This window comes from Phodopus roborovskii, unplaced genomic scaffold (assembly GCF_943737965.1).
Source record: "Phodopus roborovskii unplaced genomic scaffold, PHOROB, whole genome shotgun sequence".
In the NCBI taxonomy this organism is placed as follows: domain Eukaryota; kingdom Metazoa; phylum Chordata; class Mammalia; order Rodentia; family Cricetidae; genus Phodopus; species Phodopus roborovskii.
The window spans coordinates 24,259,819-24,275,691 of NW_026126459.1; the positions used below are offsets into that span (position 1 = coordinate 24,259,819).

A 15,873-nucleotide genomic window follows, 5' to 3' on the forward strand; every position below is an offset into this window, starting at 1 on the left:
CCCCAGCCCCAGGCCGGCTCTGAAGTGAGGCCCTGGGAGGAGAGGTGGGGTCCCGCAGCCCTGTCCAAAGGTGAGTGGAGGTCGCATTGGGCCGAGCTGGACGACCTGTCCCCGGTCTCAGTGGACCTTTCCTTCAGAGATCTCTGAGATCCGTGCGTGGAGGGGTCAGTTTTAACTGGACAAGAGAGCCAGCATTCTCCTGGCGTGGACACACAGCTGCCTGTTATGCCACCTGAGAATGGGAGGGAGCTGGACCAATCTGGAAAGGGAATGGAAAACTTTTACTCTTGCTAGGTGTCCTGAGGCCTTTAGCTTCTCTTCCCCAGTCCCAATCCATTCACTTAACTCTCTCTTCTATGCTTATCTGTGAAAATAAAATGGGCCAAAGGATTCTTCCCCCGCGGAGCTCCCATGTCCCTCCAGGGTGCTGGGGTAACCTAGGGGTGACTTAACCATGCTGTTGAAACTCCTCACAGAGCCCACGTTTTCCAGACCAGCTCTTGCTTAAGGAACTTGTCATTACAAGGCGATATCCCAAATCTTACCTCTAGTCCTAGAAGGTAGGAGAGTTCTTCTGCCATGAGTGTCCTTTACATCCAGGCTAAAGGGGAATCCTAGCTCTTCGCCGGGCTGTCAGTCTGTCCTGGAGAGGACTGCTCAGGCTGGCTGCATTCTTAGGCCTTCCTCTGTTTATGAGCAGCCTCAGTTAGAGTTAGAGTCAGGGCCAGTCCTCCCTGGCCCCTCTCCACTCCATCTGTCCTCGGGGTCTGTCCTCTCCCACCCCTCACTTCAGTTTGTCCCCCACCGATTGTCTCAGTTATCTTCTGTGTAGTGTGTGGTTTTTCTCACACAACCTATCGGATGGGAGATCACTGCATGCTGCTTGTAGGAGAGAGGCCCACTCCAAGCTTTGGTCAGTGACACCAGGAGACATCCTGGTCGGGTTGTTCTTTCTGGGACAGAGCTGGGCTCAGAGTCTCAGTTCTCCTGCCTCAGGAGGCTCCTGAGTGCTGGCGTGTGCCACCACACCTGGATACGGTTGAGCTTTTAGTAACACTAAGTGCATCTTTCCTGCCACTTAATATACTACCAAGTAACTCTTCTACACTTACCTGGGAATGGCACTCTTCTTGTGCCCATCCCATAGCCGTAGACAGTTGAGGCTGGCCTCGGTCTGAGCCTGTGTGTTGACTCCTGTACTCCGTAGGAATCTTCCCTGTTGGGTGATTTCAGTCACTTACAATCAACTATGGTGTGAAAGTAGTTCATGGGAACTTCTGGAAATAAGGGGATTTTAAAGGTTTAAATCCATCACGGTGCGAAATCTTGTGTTATCTCACTCCACCTCATCTGTCACATGAATCATCGCTTCTTCATCTTTGTATCCATGCTGTATATATTACCTACCTATTAGTTACCTAGTGGCTGTCAGGGTTACCAGGCTGACTGTGTATTTCTGTGCTTATGCTCAAGTAACCTTTATTTCACTTAACAGTGGCCCAAAGTGCAAGAGCAGTGGCGCTGGCAGTCCAGATACACCAAGGAGAAGGTAAAGGTGCTTCCTTTAAGTAGAAAGACAAAGGTCCTTGCTAAAGTGCACTATTGGGGTTGTTGTATTTTCTTATGAATGTTAATGTTTTCTGTGCTTGATATACAAATTAAACTTTAGTATAGCTATGTCATAAGTAGAGAGGAACAGGACATGCAGTTTGGCCCTGTCTGTGGTTTCATGTACCCAGTGCGGTGTGGGGATGCATTGCCTCAGGTGAGGGAGGACCATTGATTGCACTGTGCCACTTTGCAGATGCCTAAGACTCTAAAACCTAGACTTGTTCTACAATATCCCACCACTACAGAGCTAATAGAAAATGCAGGTGAATGCTGAACGGCTGGGTCTGTGAGGTCCAGTGAGGGTTAAGTGTGGAGGATAGTTGAGTTTATCACAGCACTTTTCTGCTTTGGGACAATCAGTATGGAAGAGCCCTGCTGCTCATGGAAGCTGGAAAAAGACTGACAGCCACCATCAGGCACACTCCTCTCTGGGTCTTCACCTGAGGCTCAGACACTGATGATGGACAGATAGTTTCTGGGCAAGGACAACACTGTTCAATGAGACCTGAGGAGGTACCAGTCAATGACACCAGGGGGACATATTGCTAATCTTGGGTCTCCTGAGACCCAAGATATCTTTGTCCTGGGGCTCACCTAACTCCAGACAAATAGAGGAATAGCAATGGTTGAGGAAGGACTTGCTGTTGGCTACTTATGTTTACCCAGTCATGTTCAGCCACCCCCTGTAAGAGTATTTATTGTGAGGCTCCAAAGAGACACACAGCACTAAAGCTCAGGGCCCAGCACAGATTGAGAACTCAGAGCAGTTTGCCTGCTGGTGTTTCCTGGTGTTAAAGTTAATGTTTGAAAGTCATCTAACGTTTGTGATTTCAGGCCAACAGCAGCAATGCTTCTGTCCATGGGAGATCTTTCATCCAATTTTGCTGAGGAGTAAAAGAGAGCTATAAGATGCAGATTACAGCCCCACCCCGAGCTTAACCTGAGATGGGACTCTGTTAGTGCCATCGCATTCCCAGGGCTGGACCAGGGGTGACGTCTACATTACTGCCAGCCTTTGCCTCCACTGCTGTTTAGGACTGAATCTTTTCTCCCACACCCATGCTTACCCCCACACCACAGCGTCACCAAGTCTCTGGTCTTGTGTTACTCACTTTCTTCCCACAGAGATGGGGAGGCACCTAGAAGGAACTAAGAGTCCCTTCCCTCTGTGACCATGTCCGTCCACCCAGCTATGCCCTGTGAAATGAATGAAAGCCCAGGAGACAGGTTTGGGTCTGTGCCAGACACCTTTCTCAAAGCCTGGTGCATACCCAAATGGATCAGAATTCCCTGGGGAACTGTTTACAAGTGCATGCTTTTCTTCTCTTCCTTCCTTCCTCCTCCCTCCCTCCCTCCCTCCCTACCTCCCTCCTTCCCTCCCTCCCTTCCTTCCTTTCTTTAAATCCCCTTCTTTCTTGAGTCTTGGAGTTGTGGTCTTGTTATGTAACTGAGGCTGGCCCCAGCATCTTAAGTCTTCATTTGGTAACCCCCATCCTCCAGTCTCAGCCTTCAGAGTGCTAGATCACAGGCACATTACCATTGTACCCTACCCAAAGCACATTTCTTGCTGGTCTCAGACAGACTGAATAGGAGGCTGAAATGGGTGACAGACCCAATGATCTACATAGATAACTCACTGCATAAGGTTCTGATATGTTGTAGAGAGGCAAGGGGTACATGGGAGGCAGTTAGGGAGGTGGACATTTGGTAGCATGTCCCAAAAGGATGTCTTGTTGTCAGCCATTTCTCACCTCATGGCCTCTCCTTAGCTACTTTCTGGACAGGTGAGGTCTGCCAATGATGGCTTCCTGCCCATGGCCTTGGGACATGCCCTCTGCATTCATCCCCAGGACCCCTGTAGAGTGCTTATCAGAGTCCTAACTGCTTCTAGCAGGGGCAAGAGGCAGGAGGCCAGGCAGAGGCTGGGACACAGCTACAACAGCCCAGGTTTCTATTTCCTCCCCCAGACTGGGCCTCTGGGGCAGAGGAAACCCAGGCAGGAAGGCCAGGGCTGCCACTAGCCAGAAAGGTCCACCAAGCCCTCTTGCCTGACCTAGACATCCTGCTCCCAAAGCCTCAGTGTCTTGGGGCCACGTTTAGTACCAAGATTAGGACATGGGTCTCCATAGTCTATATGTGATTGTATGTCCAGCCCTTTTCCTGTCATATCACAGGACACGTATGTCCAGCACGTCTTATAACACACCATAGGACACCTATGTCCAGCCCTTCTCCTGTCCTATCACAGGACATGTATGTCTAGCCTGTGTCATGTCTTATCACAGGATGCTCCTTGTATTGGGGATCCAGCCTGTACCACTCTGCCGTTCAGACAGTCTGAGTTTCTGTCTGACCCCTGCCCCTCTTGCTGCAGCCTCAGCACCTACCCTCTGGTCCTGAGGCTTTGAGAAGTAGAGACTGGGGCAGCTCCTAAAGCCCTCGTTGATTTGGGTCCTGAGTTCCCAACTGTCAAGCACTATAATCACTCCTCTTACCAGTGTTCACCAAACTTCTGAGGAGTCAAACCTCAGGCAACTTTGCAAGGTCAAACATTCAGTGCCCAAGTGTGTTTCACTTCCTATACCACTGGCCCTCCCCCACCCTTTCCCAGGACAAGAAGAGAGAAGGGGGCCAGATGGCTGTTAGCGGGAGACCCTTTACATCTCAGCGCTGTCAGGCTGTGTGTGGCTGCTACAAACCTGAGGATGCAGGTGGCGGCTGACCCACTGGCTCAGGACATAGAGAAGGGACAGTAGGGGAGAGGGTTCTAGACTCCTGTGTTAGACGTGGTTACTGCCAGAGGATTCTTAGGGAGCCTGGGCAGTCTCTCCTTTGGATAAGCCTTACTCCCTCCTCTAAAACCAGAGCTGGGAGGGGGACAAAGAAATGGCTAAGCAGCTAATGATGCTTGCCACATGAGCTTGGTGACCTGAGTTTGATTCCCAAAACCCATGTTAAGGTAGAAGGAGAGAACCAACTCCACAGACTTGTCCACTGACCTACACACTTGTACCTTGGCACACAGGCCCTTTAACACAAACACATAATAGCCAATGAAATTAAAAAAGTAAATAAGTAAAAATCATAAAACCGGAGCTGGGGTTGATGGTTTGTAAGGTCCCAGTTTCAGAGGTCCCTCTAGACCCTGTCCTTCTTCCAGCCCGCCCTGGGCTCCCTGCTATGCGTGACTCCAGCCAGTCCTATCCAGACCTCAATCTAAACAATCTTGATTCCTGTTGCCGGCCTGGCGGGACCCTGAATGGCAGGAAGTGAAGACAGGAGCCTGTTTATGTTTGAAGCAGCCAGGCATGGGGGTGGAGGGGCACTGGGAAAGGGTGGGCAGGGGTGGAGGCTGGAGGGGTTGGCAAATGGCAGAGGACAGAGGGAGCTAGGAAAGACATTTCTTTCCACTGTAGCTGTGCCTTCTGCAGCGCCCTCCTCCTGTCTGAACCCAGCAGTGGGGTACAGAGCTGGGGTCCCTTTGGCTCTCATCCTTTACACAGGGCTCTTCACCCTTCACCCCCAACAGATGGTTTCCATGGGGAAGTGAAGCAGGACTTCCCTTGCAGGCCCCACCCTAAATCCTGACGTAGGAGTGAGGAGGTGGCTTCCCTGCCTCCCCCAAAAACCTCGCAGTGATTTCCTCCTGGTAGGAGGGGACCTTGGCTACGACAGCTGTCACATTTTGCAGATCTCACGGCATCTCTTCTCCTATCTCTAGTGACCATGACCTCCGAGATCCCCAGAAAGGGCCTTCTGATGCTGCTGGTGGCCTTGGGCCTAACCAAGGGTGAGTATAGGAGGAGCAGCGTGGAAACAGGGACCTGAATGGAGGAAGGCTGTCTGGGCTCAGCTCAGCTTCTACTGGGGCTGGATCTGAGGACCTGAGAACATGAGCCGGGCTTGAGGGTAGACAGTAGACTCCTAGAGACTAGTTCCCTAGCTGCTCCGACCCTCCTTTCTAACTTCTTGATACTGACTTGCAGGATAGAATCTACATTTTGGGTGGAAGAGGTAGGGGTGTGAACACAGGGAGCCCTGGACCAAGGCAGGACCGGTAGTAGGAGAGGAGGTCCCAGCACAGGCAGTAGGCCGAAGCTGGTTTCTCCCAGTCTCTACTACCTGTGTAGCTAGGGGTAAGGATCTGAGGGAAGGACAGTAAGGGGATGGAATTAAAGGACAGAGCCTTGAGGGGTTTGTCTCAAGAAGGATGGAACAGTAGGAGGAAGTGGCTAGCCTCCTCTGAGTGCCTGAATTTCTCATATGTCTCCCAGGAGGTGTGGTGAAGGCCTCCAGGGGTCAGCTGGTGAACTGCACTTGTGAGAGCCCACACTGCAAGAAGCCAACCTGCCAGGGGGCATGGTGCACAGTGGTGCTGGTTCATGAACAGGGCGGGCAACCCCAGGTCTATCGGGACTGTGGGAATATGAACCAGGAACTCTGCTTGGGACGCCCCACAGAGTTTGTGAACTATCACTGCTGCTATCGATCCTTCTGCAACCACAATGTGTCCCTGGTGCTTGAGGGTATGTCCAGTGGCTCTTCCACTTTCCCCTGATCTTTGTAGATCCTGCCCACTCTGCCCCATGTTCTCCTCACCCCCTGGCCCAAACAGAGAGGGTGTGGGTGTGTGGGGGGGGCGGGATGCTGGGATCTAACTGTCAGAGTGGTTTGGCTCAGGGTCAGGAGAGCAGGCCTGGTGGAGCTGGGACTCAATGTCCCCCTTCCCCCAGCCACACATACTCCTCCTGGAGTAGATGACCAGCTGCATCTGATCTTGGGCTCCGTGCTGGCCTTGCTGGTCCTGCTGGTCTTGGGTGCTCTGGGCTTGTGGCGTGTCCGTCGAAGGCAGGAGAAGCATCGGGGTCTGCATAGTGACCTGGGCGAGTCCAGCCTCATCCTGAAGGCATCCGAACAGGGAGACAGCATGCTGGGGGTACGGGCCTGGAGACTACCTGGGACCCAGGGTGGAGGGTGGAGTAACAGTATCAGGGGGTCACCCAAAGATGACAAGTGGGGGGGGGAACAACAGTGGGGCAGTGGTAGACAAGGGAGAAGGGAGCTGTGGCTGACGGGCCAGCCATGAAGTGCCCACTTGGTGTCCCTAGGACTTCCTGGACAGCGACTGCACCACCGGCAGTGGCTCTGGACTCCCCTTCCTGGTGCAGAGGACAGTAGCCCGGCAGGTTGCACTGGTGGAGTGTGTGGGTAAGCAGTGAGAGAGCCAGGGATGGGGACCAAAGGTCCAGCCTGGGCCAGAATACGTAATTCCATTGGGCAGAGAGTGGGTTGGTTATGGGCCAAGGTTAGGTCCTTTTGCAAGCATAGTTATAAGACGATAAGCTAAGGGTAGCCCCAAACTAGGGCAGGGTATGGATTAAGATATGTATAAATTCGGGTTTGGGGAGAGCAAGATGACTGAGAAGGTGAAGGCACGTGCTGCCAAGTCCAATGACCTAAATCCAATCCCTGGTGGGTACTTTGTGAAAACATAGAACTGTCTCCCACAGTCATCCTTTGACTTCCGTATGTGATCCTAGTCAGTGTGCATTACACACATGCACACATACAAATAAATACAAGTAATTAAAAAATTAAAAGTCGAATGTGGTGGTTCATGCCTTTAATCCCAGCACTCAGGAGGCAAAGGCAGATAGATTTCTGTGAGTTCAAGGCCAGACTGGTCTATATGGCAAGTTTCAAGTTGGCCAATGACACACCTTGTCTTAAGAAAAGTAAAAAAATAAAAATAAAGTCAGGGTTGCAGAAGAGGTCTTCATAGCATCCAGAGTTGGGATGGGATTTCTAGGACTGTGTGTGTATCTAGTGTGTGACCCTTGCTCTTCCCTCCGCCACTGAATTAGGAAAGGGCCGATATGGCGAGGTGTGGCGTGGTTCGTGGCACGGCGAGAGTGTGGCGGTCAAGATTTTCTCCTCACGAGATGAACAGTCCTGGTTCCGGGAGACAGAGATCTACAACACAGTTTTGCTTAGGCACGACAACATTCTAGGCAAGGAGGGGACATGTCTGCTATCTCAGGCCTAGGCGTCCCAAGCCCCTTATCTCAGGGCCGGAATACACAGAACTCTGGGCATTGGTCTAACCCCGAGTGGTTCCCAGATCCTCTTTAGCCTTAACCTCTGACTCCAGCCACATCATCAGTCCCTGCCCCATCCCCTCTGAGCCCCTCAGCCCTAGGTTTCCCTCAGCCACTCCTTCCTCCTCGGTGCTTTGACTGAATTCCTTTTACCTATAGGCTTCATCGCCTCCGACATGACCTCGCGCAACTCAAGCACGCAGCTGTGGCTCATCACCCACTACCATGAACACGGCTCCCTCTACGACTTCCTGCAGAGGCAGACGCTTGAACCCCAGTTGGCCCTGAGGCTAGCTGTGTCTGCGGCCTGTGGCCTGGCACACCTGCATGTAGAGATCTTTGGCACTCAAGGCAAACCAGCCATCGCCCACCGTGACCTCAAGAGCCGCAACGTGCTGGTCAAGAGCAACTTGCAATGTTGCATTGCAGACCTGGGTGAGCAGGAGGGGAGAGGGTGGGGCTCCACAGGTGGGTGGGGCTTGTGTGCTCAGCTCTGCCTGTTTCTGTAGGGGAGAGAATTGGAGCTTTAAACCCTGTTTCCAAACTGGAAGAGGCAGATGGATCTCTGGGTTAGAGGAAATACAGAGTGAGTTCCTGTACAGCCAGGGCTACATAGAAGACCTTATCTCATAACAAATAAATTGTTTCCAGCCTAGACTCCTCCACCATTCACTCTACTTCCAGAAAAGGGACAGGAAGGTAGAAACCTGTGTCTTACCCTGGCTTCTAAAAGAACACAGCTCCTAACCCACCTCCAAGTTCTGCTATGTAAAATGGGCATCATAATGCTTACTTTGCCTTTTGGGTTCTTGGGAACCCTGAGAATGCTGTTGCTGTAAAGCAGACTACATGGGACAGATGTTCTCCCTCTGCTCTCTGTCTGTAACCCAAGCCCTCTGAGGCAGGTCTCCCTTACTCTGCTCTTCTGTGTCTGTCTGTTTCTATCCTCACTGCATCTGTTTCTAGCCTGGGTTTCCCAATATGGGAGTGGCAGTCCTCTATGGGAGTCCTAGTGGACTGACAAGTCAAATACCCACAGGACTGGCTGTGATGCATTCCCAGAGTAGTGATTACCTGGACATTGGCAACAACCCCCGAGTGGGTACCAAGAGGTACATGGCACCTGAGGTGCTGGATGAACAGATCCGAACAGACTGCTTTGAGTCGTACAAGTGGACAGACGTGTGGGCCTTTGGCTTAGTGCTGTGGGAGATCGCCCGGAGGACCATCATTAACGGTGAGGGCCTACCATATGCAGGGTGTGTGTGTGTGTTAGAGACTGTGTGTGTAGTGCCTGCGACCTGAGGGTTTGAGACTACCAGCATTCCTTCACTGCTATGTATCAACTAGTTCAACACAGATGGACTTTAAGGTTCATCTGGTCCTGTGAAGGTGTGGATCTGGCCTTGAAGTCTTCAGTTAGAAACAAACAAAACCCCCATAAATATCAGAGCTGGGGCTATGGTTCAGTGGTAGGATTTTTGCCTAGCATGTTCAAGGCCATGGGTTTCAATACTGAGCATGGGTTGAGGTGGGGCAGGGAAGCAGTTAGTCTAGCATTTATTGAGCTTAACTATGTGCCGTAACAGATACTCTGAAGGTATTGTCTTATTGAAGTCCCCTGTTTGGTATGAGGTGGTGTTGGTCAGTCGGATTGCCTGGATTCGGTTTCAGGTTTTGTAATGACAGTGAGCACTTTAGCCTCTCTGTATCTGCTTCCTCATTTGTGAAATTAGAATTAAAAAAATAACTGTAATCACAGAGATGAATACAATATTCTAGAACAATAGCTAGAAGCTGGGCTTAGTGACTCACACTTGTAATCTCAGTACTTAGGAGGCAGAAGAACTGCTCCAAGTTCAAGGCCAGCCTGGTCCATATAAATGGTGAATTTTAGATCAGCCAGGCCTACAAAGAGAGACCCTGCCTCCATCCCCCCACAAAGAATGAAAGAATCAAAAAAAGAAAACAGTGCCTAGAGCTAAATATTAGTGGTCATCGTGAAAAAGTGCCTACATAGTATTTCATTTTATAAAAGAAGGGTTTAGGAGTCAGGTTTGTAGCTGGCTAGAGGTAGCATCAGGTCTTAAGCCAGGCCACCTGATTCTGGGCCAGTACCTTCTGTCACTGTGGCGATTACATGTTGACCCTTGATTCCTTGATTTCTTTGTTCACATGTAAGCTATCTGGTATCTAGGCTGCCTGCCTACTGCAGCCTCCTTATTCCAGTTGATTGCCATGGGAGACCCTAACTTGGGAAGGCATTTGCCTGCCCTGTGCTGCCCTGTGCAGCCCTGGGATTGATGGCCTCTCAGTCCTGGGGTAGATGGAAGACTACAGGTTGACTGGACAGCTAGCTGCTGTAGTGTTAGCTTTCGTAGAGGTTGTCTATGACTAGGGTTGCCAGGAGTCCTGAAAGTTCAGGAAGAGACTTGAACCCTGCTCCTTGGGAGCAGAGATGCCCTAGTTTCCCAAACATCTACCAGGAGCCAGCCCTTTGCAACTTCATTGTTCTTCAGTCATCATCTGTTGACAGCAGAGACCCAGGTGTTTCCAGTCTCTCCTAGAGTCTCCCAGGGGTTCCGATCCCTGGGCATGAACCTCTAGAGCCAGCTCTGTGAGGCTAGAGCTGGGGCACCTAGATGAAATCAAAGAACTCTTGGGCCTGGCTGCAGGCAGGAAAGGAAGGGCTGATGGATTGGCCTTGGGCTTCTGGGGCAGAGGGGAAGCTCTGTCAGCCCCACACAGACTCCAAGCGCATTATAAACACTGTAATCTGGTGTCAGCCCCGGCACTGATTAAAGGCTCATTAGACACGCTCAGGCCTCTGCAAATCGCTGATTAGGGCGCCAGCGGCACAGGGGCGGCCTGGAAGCCCGCCATGGGGAGAACAGCTGGTGAAGGCTTCATTGAAGTTGTGGCCTACATGGTCACAAAAGCAGCCTAGGGTTGGGAAGCAGGAAGAGGCAGGGGACCGCCTCTCACCCCTGAGGCACACCTTTCAGCAAGGCTCCTATTTAAGCCCACAGGAACACTGCTGGTAGTGGCATCTGCAGAGGCATGAGCCTTCCCTGATGGTGAGTGGATATTAGATGGACCAGGGGATAGATCATTTCTTCTTAGGAGAGGTAGCTTTTCTGTCCTTTATCCCTGTTCCAGTCCTACCTTAGATGCAGCTAAGAGGTCAGAAGCACAGGATCTGGTGTTGGATATTGGCCTTACATCCCACCTCTGTCACTCAATACCTGCCCATCCTTAGAGATAAGCCACTGTCTTTAGAGCTACTGTTCTGGTTAACAAAGTGGAGTTACAGTGTTACAGTTCCCATAGGCTGATGTGAGGATCCTATGCAGAGCAACAAGGGCCCTGCTTAGCACACAGGATGTGCTCTGGAACACTAGTTCTTAGTGTAGTCAAGGAGTAGTACCCAGCCTAGGAAACTATCAAGATGGATTTAAGTCCTGAGTCTTCTCTGACTGACTAGCTAGGCAACCTGAGTGTGGTACTTCTTAACCTAAGTCTCTTCAGCCATGACACATTTGGTATGCTACTCACAATACGGAGCTACCATGAGGACTAAAGGGAACACATATAATGTGCTTATTAAGGCAAACACAACCTGGGAAGTACAAAATACACAGTAATTCTGTGGTGTGCGTATAGTTGTTATGTTATAGGATAGGATCCCTCTAGAGAGCAATATGGTCAGATAGTCAGACAGCTAGCTCCAGGTCCCTTGGGACAGAGCCCAGGCAAAGTTGTCCTCTGGATGCTCTTTGGTCTCCTTAAGTCCCAAGTAAATGCCCTATCCCACTTGAATCCCCAGGCATTGTGGAGGATTACAGGCCACCCTTCTATGATATGGTACCTAATGACCCCAGCTTTGAAGACATGAAAAAGGTGGTGTGCATTGACCAGCAGACCCCCACCATTCCTAACCGGCTGGCTGCAGATCCGGTAAGGCCTCTGCTGGGGCTGGGCTGGGTTGGGCTAGGCTGGGCTGGCATGGGTGGAGGTTGATTCTCAGCTGGGATTTCTGGGTTCAGGATCTTGACTCTGTAGCCTGTGCTTCTTGGATAGACCTTGGGTGTGTTGGGTGTTTTCCCTCATGTACCTGGTTTGTGGATACCTCACCCTTCTTGAACCTTCTAACCAACCTAGGATTTTTTAGAGCCTCTTACCTTACCTGTGAGAATCAGGGGGTCTCTGCTAAATTCCCCCTAACAGGTTTTTGTTGTTGATTTTGATTTTATTTTTCAAGACATTCCACACTTACACAAAGCAATACATGTATAGATAAAAACACATATTACACATACATATATATAATATAATATAATATAATATAATATAAATGCTTCTAAACACTCACTCTCGACATGTATACATATGTAGGCAGACTCTTGGCACCATGAGGGCAAATTTTCTGTTTTTTAGCTTTCTTTGTTTTTGAGACAGTAGTCTTACTATGTAGCCCTTTAAAAAATCACTTTAAGAGCTGGGTGTAGGGCTGGAGAGATGGCTCAGAGGTTAAGAGCACTAACTGACCTTCCTTCCAGAGGTTTTGAGTTCAATTCCCAGCAACCACATGGTCGCTCTCAACCATCTATAATGAGATCTGGTGCCCTCTTCTGGTGTGCAGGCACACATGCAGACAGAACACTGTTCATAATAAATAAATAAGTCTTAAAATAAAAATAGCTGGATGTGGCAGCACAGGCTTTAATTCCAGCACTCAGGAGGCAGAGGCAGGCAGATCTGCAGAGTTCGAGGCCAGCCTGTTCTACAGAGTGAATTCTAGGACAGCCAGGATGACATAGACAAGCCCTGTCTCAGAAAACAAACAAAACCCCAAAATAAATTTCTTCTTTCAATTTCATAAAAACATAATGTATTTTGATGATACCCACCTCACTATCCTCTCTTACTGCCCCTACTCAACTCCTCCTGCTTTTCATGAAGTCCCCTCTTCTCACTCTGACATTCCCACCAGCTACTTTAGTATCTGGCAGACACTAAAACTCAATGCCTTTTTACTGAAAGATAATGAATATGTGCATGTACACATGAGAGGCCACGTAGATGCATTCCTGAACACACATATACTCACTCGTAGGAACCAGAGGAGTCAGGCTGCCATATCCAAGGGCCACTGAGATTCTTGGTATAGGCTTCTTTCTGGACACAGGCACTTTTGGGGCAATGCCCACCATTGCCACACTCTTAGTCACAGTACCCTGTGTACCAGGTCTCAGGCTCCAAAAGGCAACACAGGCTTGCAGAAATACCCTTCACAGTGGATCCCGCAAGGGGCGGGGATAGAGCCGGGGCTGCTTGGAGGTTGTTCACCAGGTGGGCTCTGGAAGCCCCACACCCTCCACAGTCTCCCCTGTTGGCGTTCTGCCACCATCGTTCTCACTCTGTTTTTTCTCCTTCCATTTATCCTTCCCTCCTCACCCTTCCCTTCTCCCCTGTCTTCTCTTGCTTGCCTTGCCTTTTCCCCCCTGGCCAATACTCCCATGTCCTCTCCTTTTTCCTTTTATGTCTCCCATCCTGAGCCATTGCCTCCTTACCCTGTGCCTCTCTTCATCCTCCTGACCAATATACCTCTTCCTCTGCCTGTCTCTCAACACCCTAGGTCCTCTCCGGGCTGGCCCAGATGATGCGGGAGTGCTGGTACCCCAACCCATCTGCTCGCCTCACTGCGCTGCGAATCAAGAAGACATTACAGAAGCTCAGCCACAGCCCAGAGAAACCCAAAGTGATTCACTAGCCTAGGGCCACTGGACTTCCTCTTCCTGAAGTGTGTGGTGGGGCAGAAGATGTATACCCTATCTGGGTAGAGATAGTGTGAGTGCGTACGCTGCCCTGTGTGTGCCTGCCCAGCTTGGCCCCCAGCCCATCCAGCCAAAAATACAGCTGGACTGAAATTCCATCTGCCTCCGTCTAGCCTGCTCAAAGTGGCCGGCTCTCTGACGCCTGGCTAGGCTCCTTGTTCCCAAGGCCAGCGGGGTACACCCCTACCACTCCCAGGGCAAGGTAGCCAAGCCAGGGAATCCCGTGCCTGAATCCTGGGCTTGCAGTCTCCCCTACCCTTGGTCAACCTTACCACCCCACGGGAGCTGCCAGGATGGCATGGGGCCCTGTCCAGCTTCAGCAGACACTCTATCCTGCCAGGGCTCAATGGAAGATGTGCAGCAGCCTCAGTTCCTCACTGTGGATTTTTATCACTTCAATGATGTCTTTTGGCCTTCCTGCCTAGACCCTGGCTAGTGAATGCCAGTCTCTCTGGAGAGGTGGTGTCTGATCCTGCCACCCTCCATCCCCTTACCATGCTAGCTGGCTTGTGAGGGTATCAAAACCCAAGGGCCCTCTCAGTAAAAGGAAGGTGGAGCATGGTGGAGGAGAGCCGGCGAAGGGACTTGGCTATCTCAGGATCTTAGATTTGTCCCTGGTGTTTTGAGGCCTTTCTGACACTCAGCCTGTGTGAAAGCTCAGGTCATCACTCTTGTCAACTGCTCCCATCCTCCTCCCTGGTTGTTTGCATCAAGCTGCGGTTTGTTATAACTCTGAGTCCAGCACAGCTGAAAAAGTGCCTCCTGGTCCACTCTCCAAATCCCTGTTCTTTTCTGAAACTGTCTTAGTGGCCACCCAAGGACTCAGGCAGCACTGGGCCCTCTGACTCCCTCTGTGGCCTGTCCTTCTTTGTCCCAAGGTTCAGGGGTGGCCTCATCTGAGCTCTTTAAGACTTCAATGAAATTTCAGTTCTGTCAAGAAGCCTCCAGCTACCAGGGTTCTGCTGCCTCATGGCCTTGACTTTGGCCAAAGCCCACACCTAGGCTAGGCTCCAGAATGTGTGCCTCAGGAGATGTGAAGGGTGCATACCCATGTGCTGAACAAGCGAAACTGAAGCCTGGGTGGACAGACTGAAGAGGAGTGGGTTGTACGTGAGGCTTAAGGAGGGCAGGGTGGGGCTCAGGCAAGAGACAAGTTCATCCTGGATCTTAGGAAGACCTGGCCCAGAGACCCGTGGCTATTGCAGGGAGAGCCGGTCCTGCTACACACACACACACACACACACACACACACACACACACACACACACACGCCCATTGGGTGCCTCCGTGGTGTGTCCTGTCACTGCTCTTTCTCAAGCTTTTCTTTCAGCATTGTACAAGGACCAAGGAGAACCAGGAAGTGAAACTAGATGAAAATAGAAAGTAGACCCACGATTCCCAGACTAGTGGGGCCAAGTCTGATCATTCTGGGAATCGTCCTGCCTGAACTGGATTTGGGAACAAGCAGCTCCACCAGAGCTAGGAAATCCTAAGTAGAGAGTATCTGAGTGATGGGGTTGAGAGACAGGGGAATGGCAAGGGAAGAGGCTCTCTAGAGACAACTAACTCCAAATGCTTCTAAGTGCAGGTGTGTGAATGGAACCTACTTTTCTGTACTTAGAGATACCATTTATGGGAGCACTTAACCAGTGACACGCATCTAGTAGGTTCTCAATAAAACATAGTTGCCCCCTGAATTTCTGCTACGTCGTCTAAGGCTAGTAGTACCTCCGCAATGGTCCAGTCAAAGAGGTCTCGAGAGGACCGGAGGGTCCGGGAAGTAGAGGATCCCAAAGCACAATCACCAAGTTACCCTTGGACAAGATTGCTCTTGACCGCTCCCTTGCCTAGAACCACACTGAGACTCAAACTTGAGATCCCACCCATGGTAAGGAGCAACCTGATTCACACCAGTCACGTCGCCCTCTGCTGGCCAACATGCTGCCCAAGGCCGCCCAGCTTCCCTAGCAGAGCCAGCTGGCTCCTCCCAGCCGGTTCTGGCCCTCCTCCCTATCTCCACTGCAGCATGCTTGGGAGCTTGCTCTCAGCTGTTCTCATAGAGACTGTGCCTGGAAGCCACACCTAGCAAAGGAGAGTTTGCATTTACTCAGAGGTGGCTTCACCCTCCCTGTTCGGTTCCTTCATAATTCCCTCCTCAGATGCTCTCCACCTCTGCAATCAGTCCACACCTCCAGAATGAAAAGTGCCCCTTACCTGGAAACCTATCCAGCTCAGATAGCACCTCATGCACCCTCCTGCCCCACCCGGGAAATTGTGAGCCACAAGCCACTGGGGGAGTGGGATAGAAAATAGAAGACAGGTGCTCA

The 15,873-nt window shown here is 51.0% G+C and overlaps 1 protein-coding gene across 1 annotated transcript; it reads left to right on the top strand.

Annotated features, from left to right (window-relative positions):
• On the top strand, positions 1-13,644 carry Acvrl1 (activin A receptor like type 1). The gene is made up of 11 exons (XM_051189942.1): positions 1-70; positions 1,496-1,549; positions 5,333-5,401; positions 5,886-6,137; positions 6,345-6,547; positions 6,720-6,819; positions 7,476-7,622; positions 7,869-8,144; positions 8,749-8,946; positions 11,536-11,666; positions 13,348-13,644. The coding sequence occupies exons 3-11, from the start codon at positions 5,338-5,340 to the stop codon at positions 13,480-13,482; spliced, it is 1,506 nt and encodes a 501-aa protein (XP_051045899.1). The 5' UTR covers positions 1-70; positions 1,496-1,549; positions 5,333-5,337; the 3' UTR covers positions 13,483-13,644.
• Positions 13,645-15,873: the final 2,229 nt, after the last annotated feature.

What these genes read in the sequence shown, in the direction of transcription:
- Acvrl1 (XM_051189942.1), top strand. Translation starts at nt 5,338, where the DNA reads ATGACCTCCGAGATCCCCAGAAAGGGCCTTCTGATGCTGCTGGTGGCC. An exon ending in TGTGTCCCTGGTGCTTGAGG is followed by an intron (nt 6,138 to 6,344) that starts GTATGTCCAGTG and finishes CCCTTCCCCCAG; the next exon opens with CCACACATACTCCTCCTGGA. An exon ending in CCGGAGGACCATCATTAACG is followed by an intron (nt 8,947 to 11,535) that starts GTGAGGGCCTAC and finishes TTGAATCCCCAG; the next exon opens with GCATTGTGGAGGATTACAGG.